We start from the raw sequence: 27,423 nt of genomic DNA on the forward strand, positions 1-27,423 counted from the left end.
TCTTTCTTTCCTTTCCTTCTCTCTTCCTTTCCTTTCCTATCATAACTTCTTTCCTCAACTAGTAAGACTCAATGTTTAGTCACAGCTAATGTGAAACTGCTTGGCTTCTCATTTTAAAATCAGTTGTTTCCACCTTTGGTTACTAACCAGGCCAATTGTCTGCCTACCTATGTACCTATCTACCTATCTACCTATTTATCTATCTATCTATCTATCTATCTATCTATCATCTATCTATCTATCATCTATCTAACTATTTATTTCCGTTTTTATTTCTCTCTGAACCTATATTTTTATCCTCCTGTCCATTCATCTATCACTTACTATTACATTTTCTTAAACATAATTTATGGTGTGTCTCCCCTATTGAACTGCAGAGTCCTGACTCTTAGTCATCTTTGTATTTCCAGCATCCAGCACAGTCAGACATAAAGCAGGAACTGAATACATGTTATTAATAAAAGATTCATAAACAAAGACATTTTGTCATGTTTTCTGCATTTCCTCTGTAATTCTAAGATGAGATTTCTCTACGGTGTTTTGTTGCGATGTCCTATGATCTCTTCCTTCAGAAGTTAAAGCTGACTCTTCCTTTCCCCCTGTTCCACACTGAAGCCCTCATGCTCGAGTGACAGACAAAATACATAAATTGATCTGCTTCCTCCATTCTGTTCCTCATTTTTTCCTCTCTGAAGATTTCTACCACAATCATTTTCGTACAACTTGAGACATTTTAATATTATTCATGTTTATGTATGTATTGAGGCTATTTTTGTTTCCAACAAAAATGTAAGTTCCCTACACATGAACACCTTGTTCTCTATTGTATCTGTAACAGAGGACATAAAAAGTGGCAAAGGGGGCAGAATTATTTGTTTAATGAATAAATGCCACACCCCAGTGACCTATTTATAAAATCAAGGACTCTGTTTTTTCTTAAAAGTTTAAGCTTAAGATATATATGTGCATGTGTGTGTGTGTGTGTATATGTATGTGTGTGTGTGTATATATATGTGTATATATGTGTATGTGTGTGTATATAGATAGATAGAGAGACAAAAATAGGTTTACAGTGTTCATATGAAAAATAATGCAATAATAAATAATAATATAAGAATAAACAGTTTCATATATTAGAACTGTAAACCAACTTTTGTCCCATCATACACACACACACACACACACACACACACTCACACACACACACAAGGGCAATGAAAGCAGAGAACAGTTACTTTAGGTAACTCTTGACTCCCTAGCAATTATTTGTAAACCAAATACATACAATACATATTCTTTTCACTTAGCTTCCTCTTGGATTCCCTGATTTTTGCTGAACTCCCTCTCAATGAGGAAGAATGGTAACATAAATAGTACATCTTTTAAATAGCTCATCCAAAAGGGAAAAAATACTTCTAATTGGATTTTTTTTAATAATAGCTATGTTATATTTAGTATAGTTTATCTTGCTTGCTACACAGACAACTGTTTCCAAGAATTGCTTGTGTTGGGAAAAAAGAGTATAAAGGAATAACCAATTGATGGTGATCTTACAGCATCAGACCCCATTGTGTTTTACCTGTACTTTTCATTGATTCTCACAACTACCATAGGGTGTAGATATTATTATATCCATTTAAGAGACAATGAGCCCTAGCTGATTTGGCTCAATGGATAGAACATCGGCCTGTGGACTGAAGGGTCCTGGGTTCGATTCTGGTCAAGGGCACATGCCCGGGTTGCAGGCTTAATCCCCAGGGTGGGGCGTGCAGGAGGCAGCCAGTCAATGATTCTCTCATCATTGATGTCTCTCTCTCTCTCTCTCCCTTTCCTTCCTCTCTGAAATCAATAAAATATATCTTTAAAAAAGACAAGGATGCAGACACCCAGTTTTCCTTATATTGATCACCCAACTTTAAAATGATCTAAAATGCTGTAGTACAACCATACTTTGCTTGGTTCCAATGCTACGAAATAGCAGTTTATAAGTGGGACTAGGATGATTAAAATAGTTGTACTAAAGTCTAAGGAACAGAGACTGCAATGCTCTACATCTTGAAAAATCTGAAAGATGGTTGAAATTTAAGGCTGAGATGTTGGGTTATCAATGGGAAGGTGCTAAGATGACTTTGTTAAGGAAAAATGGTTTCCTTTTCTTTTCTTCTAGCGGCTTGTGGTGGACTTCTCACCAAACTTAATGGCACCATAACCACTCCAGGTTGGCCCAAGGAGTACCCTCCTAATAAGAACTGTGTGTGGCAAGTGGTTGCGCCAACTCAGTACAGAATTTCTGTGAAGTTTGAGTTTTTTGAATTGGAGGGCAATGAAGTAAGTGAATAACAAATATAATTTTTTTCTATTGTGTTTTTGGATTTCCTGAAGGCAAACTGATAAACTAAAAATGTAAGGAAAGAAAGAATGTATTTTGGTGGTACAATGGTATAGATATTATAGTCTTTCTTTGCTGTACTGCTCATTTCTGCAACTGCTTATAATTCCTGTTGGCCTTGGATAATATTTTAGACTGTTTCAGGGAGACTGAAAATTACTTTGAGGGGTTTTTTTTATTTTGTGTATTAATATGCAGCATTTGTGATTTATTAAAGAATTTTGAGAACATTAAGGTCAGCTTCATGTCACATGGACTTTTCTAAAATGAAAATAAACCAAAATCCACTGGTTGAGTCATAACAAAAATATTCTTTTGGGAGAAGCCAATATATTTGACTTGTGGCAATGGATATGTTTTCATTACATAACTAGTATTTTATTATGAATGTGTTCCCTGTTCACAAATAAGGGAAGGTTAATACTTTACCCTTAATAAAAGGTACCTTTAGTTGATATTGTCTTTGATTTACAAAATTAATATTTTTAACCTCAATTAAAATGCACTTAATTGATGCTATCTTTCCTTTACAAAAACTTACTGTAGTGAAGGTACAGTTTTCTGTCAGGTGACCACATTTAAACAAATGAAATGATTTATTTGAAAGGTGCTTCTGTGTGATTTCAAACCTCTTACTAATGGCTTCAAGGTAAAAAGAAGTTGCTGTTTTTTGTGTTTCCTTAAAGGAAATTAAAGTCTGAAATGTGATTAACATTTGTATTTCAGAGAACTGTAGACTTCTAGGGCTCACTGGACATTTTGAGATCTTCTTTACGTCATATATACATTTTATGATGGGAAAGACCACAGTTTATATTCACAACATACTTTATCCACATGGAACATTCTTCTCCTTTAGTCTTATATGAAATGTAGAGGAACTTTGAATGACAAAAATATTTTTTAATATATTTTATTGATTTTTTTACAGAGAGGAAGGGAGAGGGATAGAGAGTTAGAAACATTGATGAGAGAGAAACATCGATGAGCTGCCTCTTGCACACCCCCTACTGGGGATGTGTCCGCAACCAAGGTACATGCCCTTGACCAGAATTGAACCCAGGACCCTGGAGTCTGCAGGCCGATGCTCTATCCACTGAACCAAACCAGTCAGGGCGAAAATATTTTATAGTATTTTCAGAAGAGCTTTCATATGAGTGACACTTTTTGAAAATGGGAATCTCCCTACCAGTGCTGTGGTTTGATATGAACTTTGTGTTGAATGACTTCTATTCTTTCAGTTTTCCCTAAAGCTATTGGTTGTGGCAGATAGGACGTTTTGATTCATTCATTGATAAATGTTCCTAAAAAGGCTTGAAGTTTATATTCAGGAGGAAGCAGGGGTGGGGTGGGGGAGGTGGCTCTAAGTAAATGGAGATTTGTGTTCGAAAAGCATTTTTCTCATTGTAATGGTCTTTATTCATGGAAAACCCATTCAGACTCAGTAACATATCTCAGAGTCTTAAACTTATAATGATGTCCCTGTGTGGAAGGATGTTACAAAATTCTGTGTATTTTCATAGTTGGATGTCTTAACTATTTAAAATAAAGGCATGCATAAAAACCTGACTGTATAGAATACTGAGTTTAGCTAAAACGTAGTTATTTTATTCATTAAATGGATATCCAAAAGGAAAGTCCATGTCAGACAACTTTGGCCTTGGTTACATTCTCCTATCCAATGTCAGAGGCCTCTCTAAACAAAAGATGCAGCTGTAACAAAGTAGATAGAACAATCATTTCATTTTTTCTAGCAATATCTTGCTAATTTATCACCTAATTAAAACCCCAAGAACCAGTAATTTGAGTTGACATATTACAAGGTACAGATCATACCCCAGGGTTCAATCTTATGCATTGTTACACTTGCTAATTACACATTTTTGTAATAAGGTCATTCATGCAAGATGTGTTCTTCAATGTGCCCTGTCGAAACTTTAGAATTGTATGATGGAAACATCTGTTAGTGGCCATAAGATTGCTTAAGAATACCTGGCATTCACTTAGCTTCTGCCACTTTGGTGGTGTTTGTATATTACATATAAATTCTATCTCTTTTTAGTAGAAATGTCTGCCTCCATCTCACTGTATAGAATTATTGTTGTTTGTAGTCCTGCAGCAATGCTGCCGAGCAATTCAAAGAAATTAAGAAACATCAGTTTGGTCCTGGCTGGTTTGGCGCAATGGATAGAGCATTGGCCTGCAGACTGAAGGGTCCCGGGTTCGATTCTGGTCAAAGGCACATGCCCGAGTTATGGGCTCAATCCCCAGTCCGGGGTGTGCAGGAGGCAACCGGTCAATGATTCTCTCTTATTGATGTTTCTATCTCTCTCTCCCTTTCCCTTCCTCTCTGAAATGAATAAAAATATTTTTTTAAAGAAATATCAGTTTGTTTGATAAGTTTGAAAGGCAAAGGATCCTTTTTATTATATACCAGTGTCTCACTTTGAAATTTCCTAACGGTGCTGTTCTGGTTAGAATGAAGTTTCTGGGAGGCAGGTCTGGACCAAGCCAAAGTCCATGTTATCAATCACCACACTGCAATGTATAAGATGTATAAGTTTGGGCAAGTTATATAAAATTTCTGAGCCTCAGGTTTCTCATCTTTACAATAGAAAAGATCATGTCTATTGCTAATGGTTACTTCATGGACTAAATTTCATGTAGCTGTTGTCAGCATTGAATAAGATAGTAAATGACAAATTTTTTCACAGTTCCTAGTGAAAACTTAAATATTTGAACATTTAAAAAGAGATATAAGATATATGCTATAAATATATATAAACAAGCACACATTTCTGTCTCATAGTTGGGCCCTTTCCTTGATTTTTTTGGTTACCTATCAATTCCAATTTAATGGAAAATACAGCATAGGAAATATACTCAATAATATTGTAATAACCAACTATGGTGGCAGTGGATACTTGAAATATTGGGAGGACCACTTAGTAAAGTATATGATTATCTAACCACTATGCTGTGCACCTGAAACTAATATAAAATAATACTGAATATCAACTGTAATTGAGAAATAAAATTAGGGCGGGGGCGTAAGAGATCAACCGAAGGACTTGTATGCATGTGTATAAGCATAACCAATGGGCATAAGACACTGGGGAGGCTGGGGGATTGTCAAGGGGGGGGGAGGAGACATATGTAATACTCTTTGTAATACTTTAAGCAATAAAAAAAAATGTCAGTTATCTGATACTTCCAAATCTTGTGACTATAATGACCATGTGTGTTTTTTACTAGGTTTGCAAATACGATTATGTGGAGATTTGGAGTGGCCTTTCCTCTGATTCTAAATTGCATGGCAAATTTTGTGGTGCTGAAGTACCTGAAGTGATCACATCCCAGTTCAACAACATGAGAATTGAGTTCAAATCTGACAACACTGTATCCAAGAAGGGCTTCAAAGCGCATTTCTTCTCAGGTATCAATATTCACAAGCTGCATGTGCATATCACACATTTTCAAGGTGGATTGGCTTAAATAATGATGTTACCTATTCCATGAAAGTAACTTGGAGGTACAGAGAATGCATGAACATGTATCCTATGATGAACAATTTTTTACGTAAAAGCAGAATGTTAATAATAGGTGCCCTATTGAAATGTAGCTCTCAAACACTTAGATATTATATAAACTAATATAACATGGTAAAGGCTGGTATAAGTAATACGAAATTACTATAATAGTATTTTCATACAGTGACTTCACTCTTCACAAGTGGATGGGGATAATAATACCAAACGTCCAAAAACTGTCAGACCTTTTCAAAATAATTTATCTTTGTTTTTAGAATATGTAGTCTCATTTTATTTATTTATTTATTTTTAAATATATTTTATTGATTTTTTACAAAGAGGAAGGGAGAGGGATAGAAACATCGATGAGAGAGAAACATCGATCAGCTGCCTCCTGCACACTCCCTACTGGGTATGTGCCTGCAACCAAGGTACATTCCCTTGACCGGAATCAAATCTGGGACCCTTCAGTCCGCAGGCCAATGCTCTATCCACTGAGAGAAATGGCCAGGGCTGTGGTCTCATTTTAGAAACCTATTTTTTAATTCTTACTATTTAGCAATATACTTCTTTTATTATTATATATGTACTAGAGGTCCGGTGCACAAAAATTTGTGCACTCGGTGGGGAGGGGGGGTCCCTCAGCCTGGCCTGTGCCCTCTTGCAGTCTGGGACCCCTCGGGAGATAACGCCCTGCTGGCTTAGGCCTGCTCCCGGGTGGCAGAGGGCAGGCCCAATCCCTAGGTGCAGCCCCTGGTCGGGCTCAGAGCAGGGCTGATTGGGGAGTTGGGGCGCCGCCCCCTGTCATGCACAGAGCAGGGTGGATCGGGAGATTGCGATGCCACCCTCAGTCACGCTCAGGGTAGGGCCGATTGGGGGGTTGGGGCACCGCCCCCTGTCACACTCAAGGCAGGGTCCATGGGGAGGTTGTGGCACCACCCCCTGTCACACACAGAGCAGGGCTAATCGGGGGGTTGGGGCACTGCCCCCTGTCACTCACAGAGCAGGGCCCATCATGGGGCGTTGGGGCTCTGTACCCTGTCATGCACAGAGCAGGGCCAATCAGGGGGTTGGGGTGCTGCCCCCTGTCACACACAGAGCAGGGCCCATCAGGGGGATGGGGTGCCACCCTCTATCACCCACAGAGCAAGGCCGATCAGGGGGTTGGGGTGCCGCCACTCTCACACTCAGGGCAGGGCCAAGGGGAGGTTATGGCTCTACCCCGTCACACACAGAGCAGGGCCCATAGGGGGTGGGGGGGTTGGGGCGCCGCACCCTGTCACACACAGAGCAGGGTCGATCAGGGGGTTGGGGAGCTCCCCCCTATCAGGCACAGAGCAGGGCTGATCAGGGGGTTGGGGCGCCTTCCCCTGTCATGAACAGAGCAGGGTGGAGAGGGAGGTTGTGGCCCCACCCCCTGTCACACACAGAGCCACAGGGCAATCAAGGGGTTTGGGTGCTGCCCCCTGTCACGCTGATCCCAGTGCCGGGAGGTCTCGCGGCTCCGCTGATCCTGGTGCTGGGAGGCATATTACCCTTTTTACTATATAGGGTAGAGGCCAGGTGCACGGGTGGGTGCCAGCTGGTTTGCCCTGAAAGGTGTCCTGGATCTGGGTGGGGGTCCCCACTGGGGTGCCTGGCCAGTCTGGGTGAGGGGATGATGGCTGTTTGTAGCTGGTCACTCATCCTTCAGTGTGGGGGTCCCCACTGGGGAGCCTGGCCAGTCTGGGTGAGGGGCTGAGGGCTGTTTTCAGGCTGGGGGTGACCGAAGCTCCCAACCGCTCCTTTTTTTCTTTTTTCTTTTTTTTTTCTGGGCTAGCTTTAGCTTTGAGGCTTGGCTCCAGCTCTTAGGCCTCCGCTGCTGAAAGTAGGTTTCTGGCCTTTGCTTACAATGGTGCGATCCTGCTGGCTGAAGCCTGGCGGACTAAAGAGGTTTCTGGGGTTTTGTTTAGCTTCCATATTTGTTACATAGTTGCTTAGAGTTGCAGCTCAGAGGCCTGCAGCGGCAGGCGGGGAACGTTGGAATCCTCCGTCACTGAAGCAAGCAAGCCTCATGTTTAGTTTAAGCTGCCTGGCTGCCGGCCGCCATCTTGGCTGGCAGTTAATTTGCATATTGCCCTGATTAGCCAATGGGAAGGGTAGCGGTCGTATGCCAATTACCATGTTTCTCTTTTATTAGATAGGATCCTTATTATTAGCTGATATTAAAATCACATTTTGCCTCATCACCATAGAAGTTATTGTAGGAAGAGACTTAGAACTAAGGAAATTATCATTTTACTAAAAACAGTGTATTAGTAGATATATTTAGCATTTGACACTTCTGTGTTTGGAATTTAATAGTTTAATGAACTCACAGTAAAATTTCTCTCTTAAAGAGCTGAAATTCGATAAAAGGTTCCCAAGTTTTAAGAAAATATATAGAAACATCAGTAAAATTACCTTGGTTTCCCATTTCATACCTAATAGAAATATTATTATGAAATTTTAAAGCTAGATAAAATTGTAATAAACCTTAGTATAGCAATCTGTTCTGCCTTTTAGACTAGGAAGCAATTTACAGCAACTGAATTCCAATTATATTTTAATATTAGGTAATTTGGATTGAGTTAATTCAAAGTCCATTTATTCCAGTCCCCATGTGTTTAAAATTAATGAGATTTACAATAGCAATGATTTGTTTGGAGTCTTCAGTGTAATTGAAGTTAATGGTTCACAAGCTCCACTGAGCTTCAAGTCATACACAAAAGTACATTCAAAATACAATGGATTTGATTCCCTTGTTCTCATTCCCTTCCTTCCCCCAGATTTAATTGCCTTTTAAAAATTGTTCTGAGGCATTCATTTAAGATTTATGTTATTCAAAGTAGACTTTTAGTATCCTATTTCAATGAAAAAAGACTTCCTTAGTCTTCGCTATTTTAAAAATATCATGGATGCTGCAAACTTTAGGTTTCCAGTCATTAGAGATAAGGCTTCTTATCTTACTTAGAGCCCCCAAATTATTCATTTTAAAAATTGAAATTATAAAATAAATACATTTGATAATCATATTAATATTATTCAGGATCCCTCTCACATTAAATTGGTTATTCATTTTATTTAATAATACTTTTTCTAAAGGTGCATGTTATGTATACTGGTAACAAAGCACAATTAAATTTAAAGTTATCAGAATATTTAAAATTCATGCTCTGATATTTTTCGTCAGGAAAAACTTCCCTAATCATAAAGACAGGTTATTTGTTCATGTCTTTAGAACAGTAGTACTGAAATATTAGGCATGCTACTTTAATTCTTATAAGCAGGGGTCCTCAAACTACGGCCCGCGGGACACATGCAAATACAAATATTGTATTTGTTCCCATTTTGTTTTTTTACTTCAAAATAAGATATGTGCAGTGTGCACAGGAATTTGTTCATAGTTTTTTTTTTTTTTTTAACTATAGTCCGGCCCTCCAACGGTCTGAGGGACAGTGAACTGGCCCCCTGTTTAAAAAGTTTGAGGACCCCTGTAATAGAGATATGAGGGCACATACAAAAGATGCTGTTCTCAGCACAGGGCGAGCATAGTCTTTACTCCAGTCTCTATGTAGTCATATAATTGTAAAATTATCTGAGTACCTTAGTACTAAAGCTCATAATAGTCAATTTGCTGTAAATCACATTTACTGATGCAGATGATTTTAAGAAATAGTCTCTGTTTTTAGTATTTATCAGTGATGTATTTAAAAATTATAAGTCAACTAGGTGACAACACTTCATTTTGATAGAGTCTAGCCTAAATTGTTTGATGGCGTGTTGGTAGTAAAGTACGCTGAACAACGAAGTTCAAGGGGAAGTTGAACCCCAAGCCGTCAGATAGCTGCCATTTTGGGAACTTTCTATGCAGACACACATTACCTCTCATAATCACAATAAGGCTGTGACATTCTCTTTGTTATATTCATTTGACAGATAAAGCAGCTGAGGAGTAAGCTGCTTAGTGTCTCAGAGCACGGAAACCCACCATTTTTCCTGGTTTGTCTCAACTATAAGAGCTGATCATGCCCTTTGCAAATGGCATTAGTTACATGTTACACTGAACATATTGGTGCCCCGAAAAATCACCAGATACACTTTTCACCCTTTTATTAGATAATTATTTTGTAAAGGCCAAGATAATTACCATTGAGCATAAATTTTCAGTATTTTTTTTCTTTTTGATGTATTGAAAAGTCTTAGCACTTGTCAGATTCATATTTAGAATACTGTGGTTCTGGATGAGTAAGTAGATCTATTGCACATTTAAGTTCCTAGGGAATATGTCTGCTCAGGTAAAGGGAAGATAAAAGCATTATATTTGTAGTAAAGAGCTGGTGTGGTGCTATCAAGAAATGGTAACTAATAAGGACTTGTTACTTAATGTCCTAATTATGATCATCTCACAAAATCAGAATTTACAAAAGATCACCCATTTTAATAGATAGGTGCTACTCACATTGAAATTATTGTTTGAGTTTTAATAATGCTTCAAGTATAATAATAGATAGCAATGTATTAATTTAATGATAAAGATTACCTAATGATTCCATGTGTAAATAGTTATCTACGATAAAATATGATTGGAAAACTCGGTAGAAAACTATCTGTGCATTATGCACATGGCCAAGATGTGAGTGGGAGCAACCCTGAAAGCTGCTATGCAAAAATACCAGGAACATTTATATTAAGATGGAGAGTTGGTGCATTATAGTTCTTCCCCAAGTTTTCTCAGTTTTCATTATATTGAAATATAAAAATAACTTTAGGAGAAAAACACATATCATATCTCTACCAACCTGGTACCCAAAATATTTCTAGGCTTGCAAACATTACCTACTACACTTTGATCATTGAGAGTTAAGAAAATTTAAAATTCATCTATTTATTGATTAGTTAATAAATAGTAATACAAGTTAATATTAATATGTACTTTCAGTTAAATTTTATAATTTTAATTTGATAGTTAATTTGCAATATTTACTTTACTATAGACAATTGAATAAATATTACTCTAGTGTATCTGTTAAGGGATATTTTATAAAGACTTAATCTTTTTTTAAATATTTGTATTGATTTCAGAGAGGAAGGGAGAGGGATAGAGAGATAGAAACATCAATGATGAGAGAGAATCATTGATTGGCTGCCTCCTGCCCACCCCCTACTTGGGGGGAGGGGTGGGATTGAGCCCGCAACCCAGGCATGTGTCCTTGGCTGGAATTGAACCTGGGACCCTTTCGTCTACAGGCTGACACTCTATCCCAGTGATGGCAAACCTTTTGAGCTCAGCGTGTCAGCATTTTGAAAAACCCTAACTTTGGTGCCGTGTCACATATAGAAATTTTTTTATATTTGCAACCATAGTAAAACAAAGACTTATATTTTTGATATTTATTTTATATATTTAAATGTCATTTAACAAAGAAAAATCAACCAAAAAAATGAGTTCACATGTCACCTCTGACACGTGTTTCATAGGTTCACCATCATTGCTATCCTCTGAGCCAAACCAGCTAGGGCTGAAGACGTAGTCTTAAATGGTTCTGTTTGTAACCAGTGTTCTAAAAATTTCAGAGGTGGTTATGGATTTATGAAAACACTAGGGGCCCGGTGCATGAAATTCGTGCACTGGGTGTGTGTGTGGGGGGGGAGTGTCCCTCAGCCCAGCCTGCCCCCTCTCACATACTGGGAGCCCTCAGGTGTTGACCCCCATCACCCTCCAATCGCAGGATCGGCCCCTTGCCCAGGCCTGACGCCTCTGACAGAGGTGTCAGGCCTGGGCAGGGGACCCTCATTTCCCCCCATCACTGGTTCTGCCCCCAGCCCAGGCCTGATGCCTCTGGCCCAGGCATCAGGCCTGGGCAGGGGACCCCCACACCCCTCCGATTGCTGGCTCTGCCCCTTGCCCAGGCCTGATGCCTCAGCCATTGGCATAGACCCCCATCACCCTCTGATCACCTGATCAGCCCCTTGCCCAGGCCTGACGCCTCCGCCAGAGGTGTCAGGCTTGGACAGGGGACTCCCATCTCCCCCCGATCACTGGCTCTGGCCCCCGCCCAGGCCTGAGGCCTCTGGCTCAGGAATCATGCCTGGGCAGGGGACCCCCATCTCCCTCTGATCGCTTGCTCCACCCCCCGCCCAAGCCTGACGCCTCTGACCCAGGCTTCAGGCCTGGGCAAGGGGACTATCATATCCCCCCAATCCCCGGCTCAGCACCCCGCCCAGGCCTGATGCCTTGGCCCGAGGAGTTGACCCTCATCACCCTCCAATCACCAATCACCGGATCGGCCCCTTGATCAGGCCTGAGGCCTCTGGCAGAGGTGTCAGGCCTGGGCAGGGGACCCCCAGCTCCCCGCGGTTGCAGGCTCCGCCCCTGCCCAGGCCTAACGCCTCTGGCCTAGGCGTCCAGCTCGGGCAGCGGGGACCCGCAACTGCAGCGGCCCCGCGATCGTGGGCTCCGCTTTAGGCCCAGGCAAGGGGCCCCTAGCTCCCGGGACTGCCAGCTTCGACCGTGCCCAGCCCCCCAGCTCTTAGCTCCCCCCTGGGTTTCCGATCACTGTCAGTGGCAGGGGGCTTCTTCCTGCATTCCCTTTCGCCTCCCTGCATTGTGCCTGCATAGCAAATTAACCACCATCTTGTTGGCAGTTAACTGCCAATCATAGTTGGCAGTTAATTTGCATATAGCCCTGATTAGCCAATGAAAAGGGTATCGTCGTACGCCAATTACCATTTTTCTCTTTTATTAGTGTAGATAATGAGTAATATACCATGTTCAACTATTTTTTCAAATTCTTTTTCTAAGAACAATTATCAAAGGAGCCAATAAAAAGAAGAAACAATATTTGACAATAGGTGATTCCATATTATTTGAAGAGGAAAGCTATTTAGAGTCAATAATAGCTTTCTTTCTGCTGTGATGCATCAAGGAAAAAGACAAGGAAATGTTTTTTAGGTTTTTAATGTACAGTATACAATGAAAATATTTATAATCATACAGAGATGTTAGTTATTTTTGCACATAACCTTTCGTTTTAAAAGCACTGTATAGGCCTGGGAAATGGAAGAATGAGTCTAAGAACTTATTAGCAGTCATTAATATCAATTTCCTGTCATGTCTATGTTCATAAAATTAAGAAACCATCACATATGAAGTCTGATTTAATATTTTAAAGTATTTAGTATTTGAAGAATAAACCTCATTTAAAAGCAGTCTTCCTCATGGGTAACTTTAATGGGAATGTAATCTGTTACTGATGGACCTAGTAACTTGCTTTGTGAAACAAATAGAATACGTCCCAGATTTCCTGACTCCCAGGTTTGTGTCTGTAGTAAATAAAGGAGTCAGATAAAATGATTTGTGCAGTTATTCTATCGCTAAACTGAAGTAGTTTAAACTGATATGCTCCTAACCCTATTCATCTTTCACCATATACAGACTTTTCTTTACATTGTTCCTCCTATACATTATTTCTGTCATGGAATGGTCATCGATATTTTAGAAGAAATTCAACCCAATTTTATTCTAACAAAACTTTAAATATTGGTGTGCTTCATTTCAAATGGGAACATAAAACTTTCCTATGATTTTGAATTGTTCTAAGTTTTTATTATTAATGATATTTAAATATTTGCATATCTTAGAAAGCATAAATTGTCTCTGTCGTGGCTCATACTTTAGTAGTGCTTTTCTGAAGGTGATTATTTATTCAGTAGTTTTGTGCTAAAATCTATGTATGCGATGTCTGTGTGTACACATGCATGGCAGTGTGTGTGCACCAGTGTACATGGGTCTGTTTATATTTGAGCATTTATTGGGAGTTTACTGCTTTTATACAGTATGTTTCTGTTGTGGTGCATGGACCCTTCTTTTTCCTACAGACAAAGAAGCTTTCTGCAAAGAGAAAATTTTTATTTTTGAATCTTGCAAGACCTTGATACAGGTTGCCACTTCAGTTCCATCCAGTAGGTATTATTCTTAGACTGATGGCCTCTGATAGTCTCAGAGATGCTCTGCAGGCCTCTGTGGGGAATGCCACCTGCTCTGCCTCGTATAATGGACTGTCCTTCATCTAACATGAAAGAATGGAAAGTAGATATGTCCATTCCAATGAAGGAGGCTCATTCCATCTGCAAAAAATAAATGTTTTTATTTCTACTCAATAAAACATTTATTTCTCTCACTAATAGAAAAACTATTTAAAAAATTTTGTGCCTACAGTATGAAAATGCTAGAAAATTTCAAATTAACTATTGATCAAATTCTCAATGACTAAGTTTATTATACAGACATTCTGAGAAATATTTAAAATGCTGCCCCCTTCTTGGTTCTCTCCTTTGGATTTTCATTGTTCAAAATATTTGTAATTTGTGTCCTAAGAGAAGAAATGTGAAAACATAATTGTGTTTGCTAATAGTTTTCCCCCCTGGTTTGATGACCTTTCATGCATAAGAAATCTAGAATATACTTGTGGAATTAGGTATTTTATATTGTTGCTATTTCTCATCAACATAGATATTCTGAAATTACATCCACTTTCATTAGAATAGTGTATATACTTCTATTCAAGCAAATGTGTGTGTGTTTTAATAACCTCACCATGTTTACTACTTCATAGACAACTTGAAATATTAAGTTAAATACCTTTATCTGAATGATGTAAGACATTGGGATAATTTTAAGTGTTTCAATGTTTACTGAAATTTTCTCTTTTCATATGAACATTTGACTCATGGGGGCACAGTTTTATACGCTACTTTGCTGGGCATGATGACTCCTCTGCTGCTATTAGTTACTGTTTTGATTAGTCCACTTTTGAATTTAAGCTAAACGTTAGATTAATCCATACATATATTCTAGCATATATCCTGAATTTTATGTAACATTGATTATATTGATTGACATTAGATGTTGGGACAAAGGTAGGAAACACCAACCAATGGGGAAACTAAAGTGTAATAGATACTTAGACAATAATGAATATATAAAATATTTTTCTTTCTCCTCCTTCTGCTCTTCCTCCTTTTCCTCATTCCTCTAAAAATTATTTTTAAATTATTATTTTTCAATCACAACAGACATATGAATAATTGGCTATGAAATACCACTATTCTAGTTTGATTGGTTTTACTTTCAACATTATTTCGCTTTAGTTATCATTACCACAGGTCAGATTATATTCTATCAACTCTGAAGAAAAAAATCCTCCTTAGAAATATAACCTAGTGACAAGATTTCCACCAGAATGAAGCTTCAATGTTAGAAATATTTATTTTGTGTTAGAATTATCTTCATGATGAAATGACTATGGATTTAAAAACTCAGCAATAATAACTTGTGTTTATTCATTTTTTAATTATAACAGTTTTATATCTTCTGTATAGCAATCCAAACAGATCCAGATAAAAGGAGGATTCAGGCAATGCTTACAGTTGTTAGATTTTCAACCATCTCTCAAGTCTGGTTGACCTATAGTACAACTACAGTTAGCTTTGTCAGATTTACTTTAAGTATAACAAGCTATCATTATATAAACATTTTCATTGGAAATATGGTGTCTATTGCAGAGTAAGAAATTCTGGCACCAGAAAATTTTATATTGGCTCTTTCCACTTAACAAACATGAAGTGTATTCTATATCCACTCATGAGAGAGTGAGGGATCTTAAGAGCCTCTGGAAAGGTACATAAAAACAATAAATTTAGAACATTTACTGCTTGACTGTCTAAATTAGAAAATGGAGGTAGCTGCCACCATGGTGGCAGAAAGTATGATTTACCATCCACCTGTTTTGCATTAATCATTAATAACTCAAACTATAGTTTTCACTATTGATGCAAATAAGGGAGTAGGGATTCCAAATTATTATAAATTTCTCAATTTTACCAGGCTCATTTTCTATTAAATTCTAATTTCTATACATATTGGTGTTTGGTGCTAGGCAATTTTCCTTATTCTACATTTTGAATGTGTTTCTTTAGTCTCCATAGTAAATATTAAAAGTGTAATAAACTGTTAAAGATAGGTAGAATACACATAAATCATAGAGATATTGATTCTGATAGTGTTCTTTAAAACTTTGGGACTGCCTGCTTCTATTTGGAATATTCTGATATTACCAGTGAATATATGCCAGGAGCCGTATGGACTCTGCCATGCAATCAGTCTCCAAAAGGGGAAAAATAGATGTATCTTTAAAAATCACTCTCAGATACTTGGACAAAAACATCTTTCTTAAACCCATCTTCATAGAGGGACTAGTGATTTGATAAAAATGTAAATATAGTATTTGCAACTTGTGACCTACCATGAGCTCACAAATTCCCTTTAGGAAAACCAGTTGACAGTGTAAATTATGAATTCAGCCTAACTCCTGATACTACTTCGTGGGTCCCTTTTGTTCTCTGTGGTGTGGGAGTGATGACAGTGTGAGTGACATGTCATCATATATGTGTGTCATGAGCAATCTGTCGACTTTGACAGACAAGCCAGCCGTGGACTAAGAGCTGAGGGACATGATGTGGTGCTGATGGTGCCTCTGCCTGGATTGACTGCCTGCCACTCTAGTTTGGCTTTTGTTCCTGTCGTGCATTTGTTGGCTGTTTCTTAAAGCTCATATTTCCCATTCTAACCTTTGCTTCTAGCACAATAAAAGCCCTTTTAAGGAATTACTTATTAATAAACTAGGCTGCTGGAGTGGATTTTTAAAATAGATATAAATTAGCTTTCTTCTTTAGGATAGTCTGTTGATGCCTTTTTCTGTCTTAGAATATTATGAAATGTCCAGATTCATCAATACTTAGCCTAATTGCAATGTTAATGAAAAAAATCAACTAGAGTAGTTACACTAACTAATTTTTCAAGTGATTATACACAAATCTTGGAGCCTTGTTTAGCCTCTATCTAAACACCATGGTTAATATATTGAAGAATTTCTCTCTACTTTAATGCCATATCTTGCATTTATTCAAACTACTCACAGTTTTACATTTATTTTTAAATATTGACTGTAAATGTTCAGAATTAGTTGTAAAAAGATCTGTTCTTTCTCTATGTCCTACTCAAAACTTTTACTTCAGGAATGAAAGAGGACTACAAGTTCTCATCCTGGCACAAATGGTCTTGGACCCTCAATTTATGGTACAAGGCGCCAAGCTAAACAAGGACTGGATAGAACTAAGATTTGTTTTGTTTTTGTTTTTTTGTCCTCTTTTTCTGTTGGGAACAGGGTAAGCTGTGGCTTAGTTTACCCTTTGCCTGTGTTAACTGCAACTAAATGATTCTTCTTTGATATTCTTTGTTTTTAAAGCTACTTACTAAACTATGGGGCTATCTCTTTGCTAGACAAAGACGAATGCTCAAAGGATAACGGTGGGTGTCAACATGAATGTGTCAACACGGTGGGAAGCTACGTGTGTCAGTGCAGGAATGGATTTGTGCTGCATGAAAATAAACACGACTGCAAGGAAGGTATGAAGGGAGTGTCCTTTTTAAAAAAAAATCTTAATTGTTGGAAGTATTATATGTCTCCTTTTCTTCCCCCACTGACCTCCCTCAACCCTGCCCTCTGCCCCAAGCCTTCACCACCCTATTATCTATGTCCATGGGTTTTGCATATATATATACTTGTATATATGGTCTTTGGTTGATTAACTCCCACCCACCCACCCTCCCCTGTCTTCCCTCCGAAATTCCACACTCTGTTCCATGCTTCTGATTTCAGGAGTGTTCTTTTCTTGACAGCAGCTAGAATTTTAGGCCGTTTGGGTAAAACACTGCTTCCAGGTAGAGTTCTTTGTATCAGTGAGTGATATCACTTTCGAGTGTTCAAATGTCATATATATACATACACACACACACACACACACTCACATGCAGTGGTCCAAGATCCAAGGCAAACTATTGGAAACCTCATATTACCTAAAGAGTCTGCACTTCACACATGGGTAGAATTAGAATAACTTTGTATAACAGACGTAGTTGCTGCTATGATGCCATCTGGCAGCCAGAAAAGGACCACGTTATCCCCAGGTTTTCATTGGACAGACCTTTTGACAGTCTACATATTTAAGCTGAATTTCTGCTAAAGGCTTTGCATTTGGTTTAGTTTCCCTCCCCAAAATATCTCATATATGTGCTATATGAGTGATGCCACTTTAAATACCAGGAGAGTCAAACTCAGATGCCTACCAGATAGAAAGCATTTGAAAATGGAGATACTGTGCCATTTAAAGTTTTATGTCTTGGTTTTAGCAAAAGGAAGAAAGGGAGAAGGAAGGAAGGAAGGAAGGAAGGAAGGAAGGAAGGAAGGAAGGAAGGAAGGAAGGAAGGAAGGGAGGGAGGGAGGGAGGGAGGGAGGGAGGGAGGGAGGGAGGGAGGGAGGGAGGGAGGGAGGGAGGGAGGGAGGGAGGGAGGGAGGAAACATACTAGTAGCACAACAGTAGCCTACCAGTTTTGGACCCCAGACCTTACAATATTTCAATATTTTATAAAAACAATGATACCCAATATGAGCTAGATAGCACAAGAAATATTTATTCAGTTTTTTACTTCTTCTAAATACATATTCCGTGTGCCCATCTAGCTCATATTGGCTATCATTGTTGCTGAGGGTCTGCTCCTGAATTTTCTACTTAACTTGGATTTATGCCTATTTTGAAAGAATTACTAAGGCAGATTTTATAGCTTGTGTCATTAGCACATGTGGATTGGTAGGTACCTGTCTAGAACCACAGTTAGATAGCAACTGTTTGTATGCACATTCACATAGTATCGTGAAATGACCCTTGTTCCATTCAGTTCTATTCTAATATGGTCATGAGTCAAGAGTTTATTTTTCTCCCCATGTTTTCATTGAGCTACTGACATGACCCAGAATCATAGGCAAGCAAGATTTTCACCTCTTTTCCCTTTCATGTGTGAATGCAGAACCCTAGAGATTCTGATATTTGTAACTTGGTAAAGTATCTATGAAATTGACAGGCTTGGGAACAGGCCCAGTCATTTTGCAGATATGGAAGACAATTCAGAGCAAAAAAAAAAAGAGACAGCTTTTGCAGAGTATGCGTGTAGCCCAGGGCTCACAGGTAGCAAATAAATGTTTGTTCATTACAGTAAATATTTTTAAGAAAGGATTTTATAGGAAACTTCCTTATATATAGAAATATATCCAGTATTCAAGTGTATATTTCAACTAAAGGAGAGAGAAATATAAGTACATAATTCATAAAATGGCTCAATGATCTTAATTAGCTATAAATAATCTTTCTGTTTATAGAAAAAAATTAATTGAAATGTCAAAATCCATTGATTTTTGTTTGTGACATTGTATTAAATATTTTGCACATACCAAGTGTTGATATCCTTAATTGTCAATATATGCTGCTCGTTTAAAGTCTGAACTTACAGATCCAACCATTTTAAATAGCTTATTTTCTTTCAGGTATTTATAAAATTCATTGTAAACACTTAATTTCATGAAAGCAAGAAAACAAACATTGCCTGATTATGCTCAGCAACATGTGTGCCAAAGCACATGAATATGATAACAGACACTGGAGTGATGATTAGTTAGTATTCAGAAAAGTCTTTCAGTAGGATAGTGGGTAAATAAACTGCTTTATTGTTGGTCCAATACTGGGCTAGATTTCTGCACTGATTGATCTTATTGTTACTGGCACAGCTGAATGTGAACAGAAGATCCACAGTTCAAGTGGCCTCATCACCAGTCCCAACTGGCCAGACAAGTACCCAAGCAGGAAGGAATGCACATGGGAAATCAGTGCCACTCCAGGCCATCGAGTCAAATTAGTAAGTGAGCACGTCACCTTCGTTTATTAAGCCGATTGCCCGTGTCTTCTATGGCTCACACATGGAAGTAAAATATGCGTTTATTTGATGGAATTGAGTTAGTAAGAAAGACAGATGGAACAGATTTTCTTTCTTTTGCTTTCCTACTAACACGAAACAAATCCCTGATTTTCTAAATCAAGGTAATAGTACTGGTACTCATGAACTTCTCATATAGTGATCTTATCCTGATGCTTTACCAAAGTTACTGCAAAGCAGTCAGCTCTACTTCCTAATGTATTATTGAAAGTGATGTTTTCAAATGGAGAAAATAAAAAAGAAATTAAAAAATCAGCAGGACAGCAGTAAGTATGCACTTAAACACAGCATAGTAAATTCTACTGGCTGTGTCCATTCTATATGCCCTATATACAAAGCATATGTATTTTTAATAATAGAGGTAATTTTGTGTTGTGGTTTATGAAATACTCTTTTTTGCATTATAGTTGCCTCTTTAGACATATACTGATATCCTTAGACTTCTCACAAATTCAAATATGAATGTAATGTTTGTCCTCTCTCCTGTAGTCTTTGAGCCTCACATTCTGTCCTGGTCATCTGATAGTATATATTAAATTTCATTACAGGCTACAGAATATATATGAAGAGTTTAATTAAAAAAAATAAAATCGTAGGAATATAGAAATTTTAAAAAATTCCTACAATATGCTGTTGTCAAAAGCATGAAGGAATGCCAGCTAGGAAGGCTCAAAATAATCTAGCAGTTGCCATAAGAAAAGACAAGAAATTGTGTAGAGAATAAGGCTATCAGTCCATGGTAGCTTACTAGGCCAGTCCAGCCATAATGTTAATTTTAAAATTGTTTGAACTCTTTCCTTTAGTGGTTATTTTTTGGGGGCAATAAAGAGGCTGTAGTTCTCTGCAATATTATAACAAAATTCTCTAATGCAGTCACCAATGCATTCATATTCCTGGTATGGAACTCCTTGCAGTCAACATATTTGAAAAATATTAGTGACTTTCCAAACAAAGACATTAATTCATTTCAGCTGGTCTTTGGAAGGATGCTAGATGCTAAGATGACAGCACTGTAGGAACTTGATTGCTTTCCAGTCCTGTCCAAGGTCCTGATTAAGAGGATCACTCTCTGAAGTTATGGGCTGAGATAGAGAGGCTGCATTCCTTTCAACAGTGCAGTTAGCTAAAGGAGTTGAGAACATGGATTTTCCCGAAGACTGTTTTCAGTGTGAAATTCAGATTTTGTCTGGTATCAAAGTCCTCTCTGAATAATTTCCTTTTATGTTTTGTGTACAGTATATCTGTGTGGTGTCACTATTTAAAGACATTTTCATTGGGTATGGAATTCTAGGATGACGATTTTATTTTACTGTCTGCACTTTAAACCATTGACTCCTTAGTTTCTGAATTTCATGATTTCTAAGAAGTCTGTTGTGAATATTAATGTTATTCCCATGAAAGTAATGATTCCTTTTCCTATGGTTGCATTCAAGATTTTCTTTTTATCAGCAGTTGGAATTCAATGTATCTAGGGTTGTGTGTGTGTGTGTGTGTGTGTGTGTGGTAATTTATTCTCAGAATTCTATGAATTTCTTGCATCTGTATTGTGGTGTCTGTCGTGAATTTTTAAAATTTTTCAACCATTATTTGTTCACAAAATTCTTCTGCACTATTGTCTCTCTTCACCTTTTTGAACTTTAATTACATATAAACTAGGTTGTTTCATTTTACCCCATAACTCTAGTATTCTCTGTTATATTTTTGTCATTCTTTCTTAGTCTAAGTTTCAGTAATTTCTGTGAACCTATCTTTAAGTTCTGGGATTGTTTCTTCAGTTATCCTAAGTCTACTGATAAACTTGTAAAAGGCATTCTTTATCTTTCTTATTATGTTTTTTATCTCTAGCATTTCCATTTGACCCATTATTATACTTCTCACGTCTATTAGTCTGCTCAGTCTTCCATGACTAAGTAACATAGAATGTCTAAAACAGCAAAAATTTATTTTCTCATAGTTCTGGAAACTAGAAGTTCAAGATCAGGTACTGTCAGTGTTGGCATCTAGGAAGGCCTCTTTTACTGGCCTGTAGATGGTACTTCATTGCTCTATCCTCACATGGCCTTTACACATGAAGAGAGAGAGAGCTCTGTGCCTCTTCATCTTCTTAAAAGGTCACTAATGGGATTACAGTCTCACTCTTATGACCTCATTTAACCTTAATTACCTTCCTAATGGACCTCCCTCCAAGTGCAGTCACATTGGGGTTTAGAGTTTTGACATGTGAATTGAGGGGAGGACAATTCATTCCAAAATAAAATCTCCTTGCTGAAATTTCCCATCTATTTTTGCATGTTGTCTGCATTTTCATTAGAATCTTTAACAAATTAATCATAGTTACTTTAAATTCTGTTGGATACTTTAAACAAAAGGGTCATGTTTGAGTCTGTTCTGTTATTTTATGTCTTAACATTGATATTTTCTTCTTGCCTTTATGTGTGTCATGTAATTTTTTATTCAACACCAGACAGTATGTATATAATAGTAGAGACTTTATGTCTGGAAGTAGACACATCTCTTCTGTTAGGCTATTAATGTATGTGCATATAAGGGAGAGGGTGTTGTTGAGTGAATCTAGTCAGTAATTAAGCTGAGTTTGGTTTTTCTTGTTCCTATGATTATCTTCAATGTAACATTGGCTTCAAATTCAATTTTCTTAGATGGGAAGCTGAGATTTAAGAGGTATTTTATCAATGTTTGTCTTTCATCTTTAGCTTCCCCATTTATATTCACCATGAACTATGTCCCTCTCCACACTTTTTTCCTTTTTCAGTGGTAGACTGAATTTGCTCATTACTTGGTGCTTGCTAGTCTGGTAGTGAGGGCTGCGGATTCTTTATTGTCTTAGCACAGTCTCTTCTTTAGACAGGCTGTGTTTTTAGGTCTGAGGGCTTGCCCTTCTCAGTGGTCCTATTTTTTGTCTCCGTGACAACCAAACTCCACCTTATGGCTCTAGTTGGTCTTCCATGGGAAAGTTTCTTTGCCCTCTCACAGTTGAAGTAGACCTCTCATGTTATTGGGATAGGAACCTGTGCCCAGAACTTCCCCAGGGGCAGAAGTGTTTTGTTTTTTTAACACCTTTCCTTTGGCTACGCTAGGTCTATCTATACCTTTGCCCTGATGGTGATAGGGTTTTCTGCTCCACCCCCTGAGGCTTAGGGCTTTGTTTCTCAGAAAGAGTTGCAACAGGGCTTCATGCTCACAGCAGTGACCTATTCCCTTTTCCAAGCCTGTAACACCAAGGAATGCACTTGGCCATCTCCTGCTCTGCCTACAATCTTTCTCATGAACAGGAGATTGAGGTCATGGAGAAGAGTCTCTCAGTGGTTGCAAACTCCCCATGTCTATAGCTCCCGGGAGTTTTAGACTCTTACCCTCTTCACACCTGATCTTTACCAATCCATTAAAAATTGTAGCTGAATGCTTCTTACCTAGTTATATGGCACCCAGCATTCCTTTCTTCTGTAGTCTGTCACTGTGAGCAGATGTTTATGTCTCATCTCTCCTTGGATGGGCCCGAGATTCAGTGGATTTGATACTATTTGGTTGACCGGTGACTTCAGTTCTTGGATGTGTTCAGCAAAGTTGTGATTTTTTTAATTTATATAGTTTTTTCTATTAGAGTAAAGGCAATACTATTTCCAGCTTTCTATAGCCACAGGGAAATAGAATTCCTGATGTACCTAAATTTGGCCATACTTTATTCATTCTCAATTGTATGTTTTCCAGCTTTTTGAACATTCCTTCCAACTCTAAGTCTGTTCTTTCATACCTCACAGGCTTTAGTTTTCATGCAAGTATTTTCTTGAGGATCAGGACGTAAAGCATGTCTGTTCAACAATGGTCATACTTACTATTATCCTAAAGAGGTAATTTTCAGAAGGAAAAGAAGAGCTGTAATGCAAATATGGATCTTTGCTTTAACTGTTAGATTTTGTGATCTTAGTAGAAGTAGTTACAGTCTAAACCAGGTTTTCTCAAATATTGGCATGCATCAGAATTATCTAGAAGACTTGTTAAAACACTTTTGCCACCTCAAGTTTCTGAATAATAGCATAATATTGATTCCACTCTACCCTCCTCCCCCCATTAATCACATTCCTATAAAACATGACTCTCATTATCACTCTCAGAATCAGGATCAGTAAATAAGAAAGTAGTCCCAGGCAGTTGAGGTGTCTTGGCAAAGTTTATAAAACTAGAAGGCCTATCAACACCTTAGAGCCTAGGCATTCTGTCTCTTCATTTAATATATTTTTAATTATAACATCCTGCATCAGAGAAGAAAGAAATCCATAATTGCTGTGTATATGCACATATGTAATAATTTAAATGGAAAACAATCATGTTAGTAAGACAAACGTACAGTGATTGACCAAATAAATATACAAGAGAAACATGGAGGGATTAGAAACATATATTTGGAACTCAAAGAGACTTGGATCTAGATCATAGCACTTCTACTTACTAGCCATGTCATCTTGGGAAGATACTTATCCTTTAAAGCCTTGATTTCTTCATCTACAAGTTGGACCTAGTGCTCATGAATTTCATATGTATTAAATGAATTTGAATATAAAATATTTGGCATAATGCTTTGTTGAATTATAATAAATATTGATGTATGATAACCAAATACAAATCATAATTATAATGATTAATAATTAAAAAGTTACACCATTTTATTATCTAATTCAACCATGATCAAGGTTTTGTGTAGCCTATGAATTTCATTTTAAATTCTAACAATTAAAAATGTAGCTAATGATTACTTGCCAGAAAACTCTCTCTTTAAATGGCCAGTTAGTGAATATTATAGACTGTAGATTGTGTCGTCTATGTTGCAACAATTTAATTCTGTGAAAGCAGCCCTAGTCAATCCACAAATGAATGGACGTGGTTGCGTTCTAGTAAAAGTTTAATTACAAAAACAGGTCGCAGGCCGTATTTGCTCTGTGGGATTTAGGTCATTGACTCAAGCTAAGGAGGTCAGGGGTAAAGGAGTTTGAAATCATGTCATCATCAGTGTTTGTGCTCATCTTCCTGAAAAGCAGAGTGAAAACATTTGGACGTACTTTCTATGACAGGTAGAATAATTCTCCCCAAACCCCCAAAGATGTCCCCGCCCTAATCCCCAGACCTGTACATGTGTTACCTTACATGGCAAAAGGAGCTGTGGTTAAACGAAGGATCCTGAAATGGAGCGATTATCCTGGAACATCTGAGTGGACTCTATGGAGTCCTAAGTGTCCTTCTGAGAGGGAGGCAGGTGGTCAGAGAGGAGAAATGATGTTATTCTGCTGGTTTTGAAGGTGGAGGCAGTGGGCATGAGCCAAGGAGTGAGGGCAGCCTTTAGAAATTGGAAAAATGCGAGGAAACAGATTCTCACTAGGACCTCTAGAAGTACTACGTGCTGCCCACCCATTTTTGTAGACTGTTGACCTACAAAGTCCTAGAACAATAAATCTGTGTTGTTTTAAGCCACTAAGTTTGTGGCCCTTTGCTACAGCAACAATAGAAAATTACTGCATTTTCCTTGTTTTTAGTGTGTGTGCAGGCATGTATTTAATCATGAGATACTTACTGTGTGGTAATAGCTACACAGTGAAAAGAACCTTGGTTGAAAGGGATAAAGTTCTGAATGAATAAGAAGAAGGATCTATTATTTCTGCCTTCATCCTGTTTTAGTTTTATGAGACTAAATTGCTCATCAAATTTTGGGGGACCTTTTCCATTATGTTGAATTATTCTTCATTAAAGACAGCCCTTGCCGAAACCGGTTTGGCTCAGTGGATAGAGCGTCAGCCTGTGGACTGAAGGGTCCCGGGTTCGATTCCGGTCAAGGGCATGTACCTGGGTTGCGGGCACACCCCCAGTAGGAGATGTGCAGGAGGCAGCTGATCGATGTTTCTCTCTCATTGATGTTTCTCACTCTCTATCTCTCTCCCTTCCTCTCTGTAAAAAATCAAAAAAAATACATATTTAAAAAAAAAAAGAAAGACAGGCCTGGCCAGTTTGGCTCAGTGGATAGAGAGGCGGCTCATGGAATGAAGGGTCCCAGGTTTGATTTCAGTCAAGGATACAGTACCTAGGTTGCAGGCTTGATCCCCAGACCTGTCCAGGCATGAGTGGGAGGCAATCAATTGATGTGTCTCTCTCACATTGGTTTTTCTCTCTCTGTCTCTCCCCCTCCCTTCCATTCTCTCTAAAAATCAATGGGGGGAAAATATCCTCAGGTGAGGATTAACAAAACCAAAACAAATAAAACTGAAACAAAATTCCAGGCAATGGAGCATACAGTAATTAATTTTATTCTCTGCGTCATGGCCTAGAGTTCTGCTAAGTTCCGTAGTTGTTATTTATAGCTTCATATATGGGATATTTTTAGAAAACAAAACACCCGCACATGTCATATAATTCTCTACCATAAATCCATAAAGAGCGTATTTAATCAAAGTTATAGAGGGCTCACAAGAAAAAAAAAAAGCTCTTATATTAGAAGACTGGGGTTTGTATTCCACTGTACCATTTTTTCCAGTGGCCTCTAATTCTTCCAATATCTTGTGGGAAACCAAATGACAGTTCTTACCCAAAACAGGAAAAGGCAAAAGATGGCTTGGGACTAGGGAGCTCTGAATCTTATTTCACAGCTGCTCAAATTGCATCAGTCTCTTTAATTCTCTTAAATGGCCACCCTGGCTAAATTTTATATCCGCATTCAGCGCTATCATTTTCTTATCTTGTCCTTTGTGGATACATGTAGCGACTCTGAACGGCCTTATCCTTTAGCCAGTGCCTGTATTTTCAATAAAAGCACCTCCACAGATGTTCATATGAGGGGCCTGCATATGCACGCCTGGCTGGTGGCCAGCAAGGTAGATTAGGCTTTCTTGGGTGTTCCAGAAACACACAGTTATTCTTTCCACAGCCTAAAATGAGAGTTCGATTTTATTTCCTTTGAATGGGACTCCTTAATCTCCTAGTTTATCTTATGGGAAATACATTAAGATTCCTGACAAGAGCTCACGGTTATTCGCTCTTTCTTGGTCTTTCTAAAACCTAGATTAGTAAGCTTAAAATCACAGAACTATCAGCATGGAATGAGTAAGGTTTAAATTTGAATACCAAAATGTCTGTAAAGTAGTAGTGTAAATGCTTAATAAAAATATTTTTAAAATCCCACAATAGAAGGTAGTGTTGCAGCAAAATTCAGAGTTCCTTACAGCTCCATACATCAGCTTTGCCAGCTGTCCTGTCTTCATTGTGAAGGTGCAGGACCTGTGGGTTATCTAAGTGTCTTTGTGGGGCATTGCTGTAACATTGGTTCCTGGTGGCTGGAAATGTTCATGTTCTGCAGTACTTAGATATAATAGAGATTCATATCTCAGAGTGTGTCATAGCATAAAGCAATAAACTGCATCTCATTATATCTTTGGAAACTCGAAAGAGTATTTTTAAAGATTTCTGATTCCCCATGGGCTCCCGTAATACTTTTCTATGGCCTAGAAATATTTTATATTGAGGCAAAGTCACTATGCATGGAGGTCCCTCTATGTGGCTATCTCAGTGATATTTAGGGCCAAATTAATGAGACCTCAGTA

The 27,423-nt window shown here is 38.2% G+C and overlaps 1 protein-coding gene across 3 annotated transcripts in view; it reads left to right on the top strand.

The window, feature by feature from the left end:
* The window catches only part of TLL1 (tolloid like 1), a 170,855-nt gene that overhangs the window by 129,810 nt on the left and 13,622 nt on the right, over window positions 1–27,423 (top strand). For 2 of the 3 annotated variants that reach the window (XM_059697778.1, XM_059697780.1), the window contains 5 exons: window positions 2,168–2,328; window positions 5,645–5,825; window positions 13,819–13,902; window positions 17,282–17,407; window positions 19,620–19,747. In XM_059697778.1, the coding sequence (XP_059553761.1) occupies window positions 2,168–2,328; window positions 5,645–5,825; window positions 13,819–13,902; window positions 17,282–17,407; window positions 19,620–19,747 (680 nt within the window). The remainder of the gene's footprint in view (window positions 1–2,167; window positions 2,329–5,644; window positions 5,826–13,818; window positions 13,903–17,281; window positions 17,408–19,619; window positions 19,748–27,423) is intronic. The other variant, XM_059697779.1, reaches the window with a different exon arrangement.

Source organism: Myotis daubentonii, chromosome 5 (genome assembly GCF_963259705.1).
Source record: "Myotis daubentonii chromosome 5, mMyoDau2.1, whole genome shotgun sequence".
NCBI classification, from domain to species: Eukaryota; Metazoa; Chordata; class Mammalia; order Chiroptera; family Vespertilionidae; genus Myotis; species Myotis daubentonii.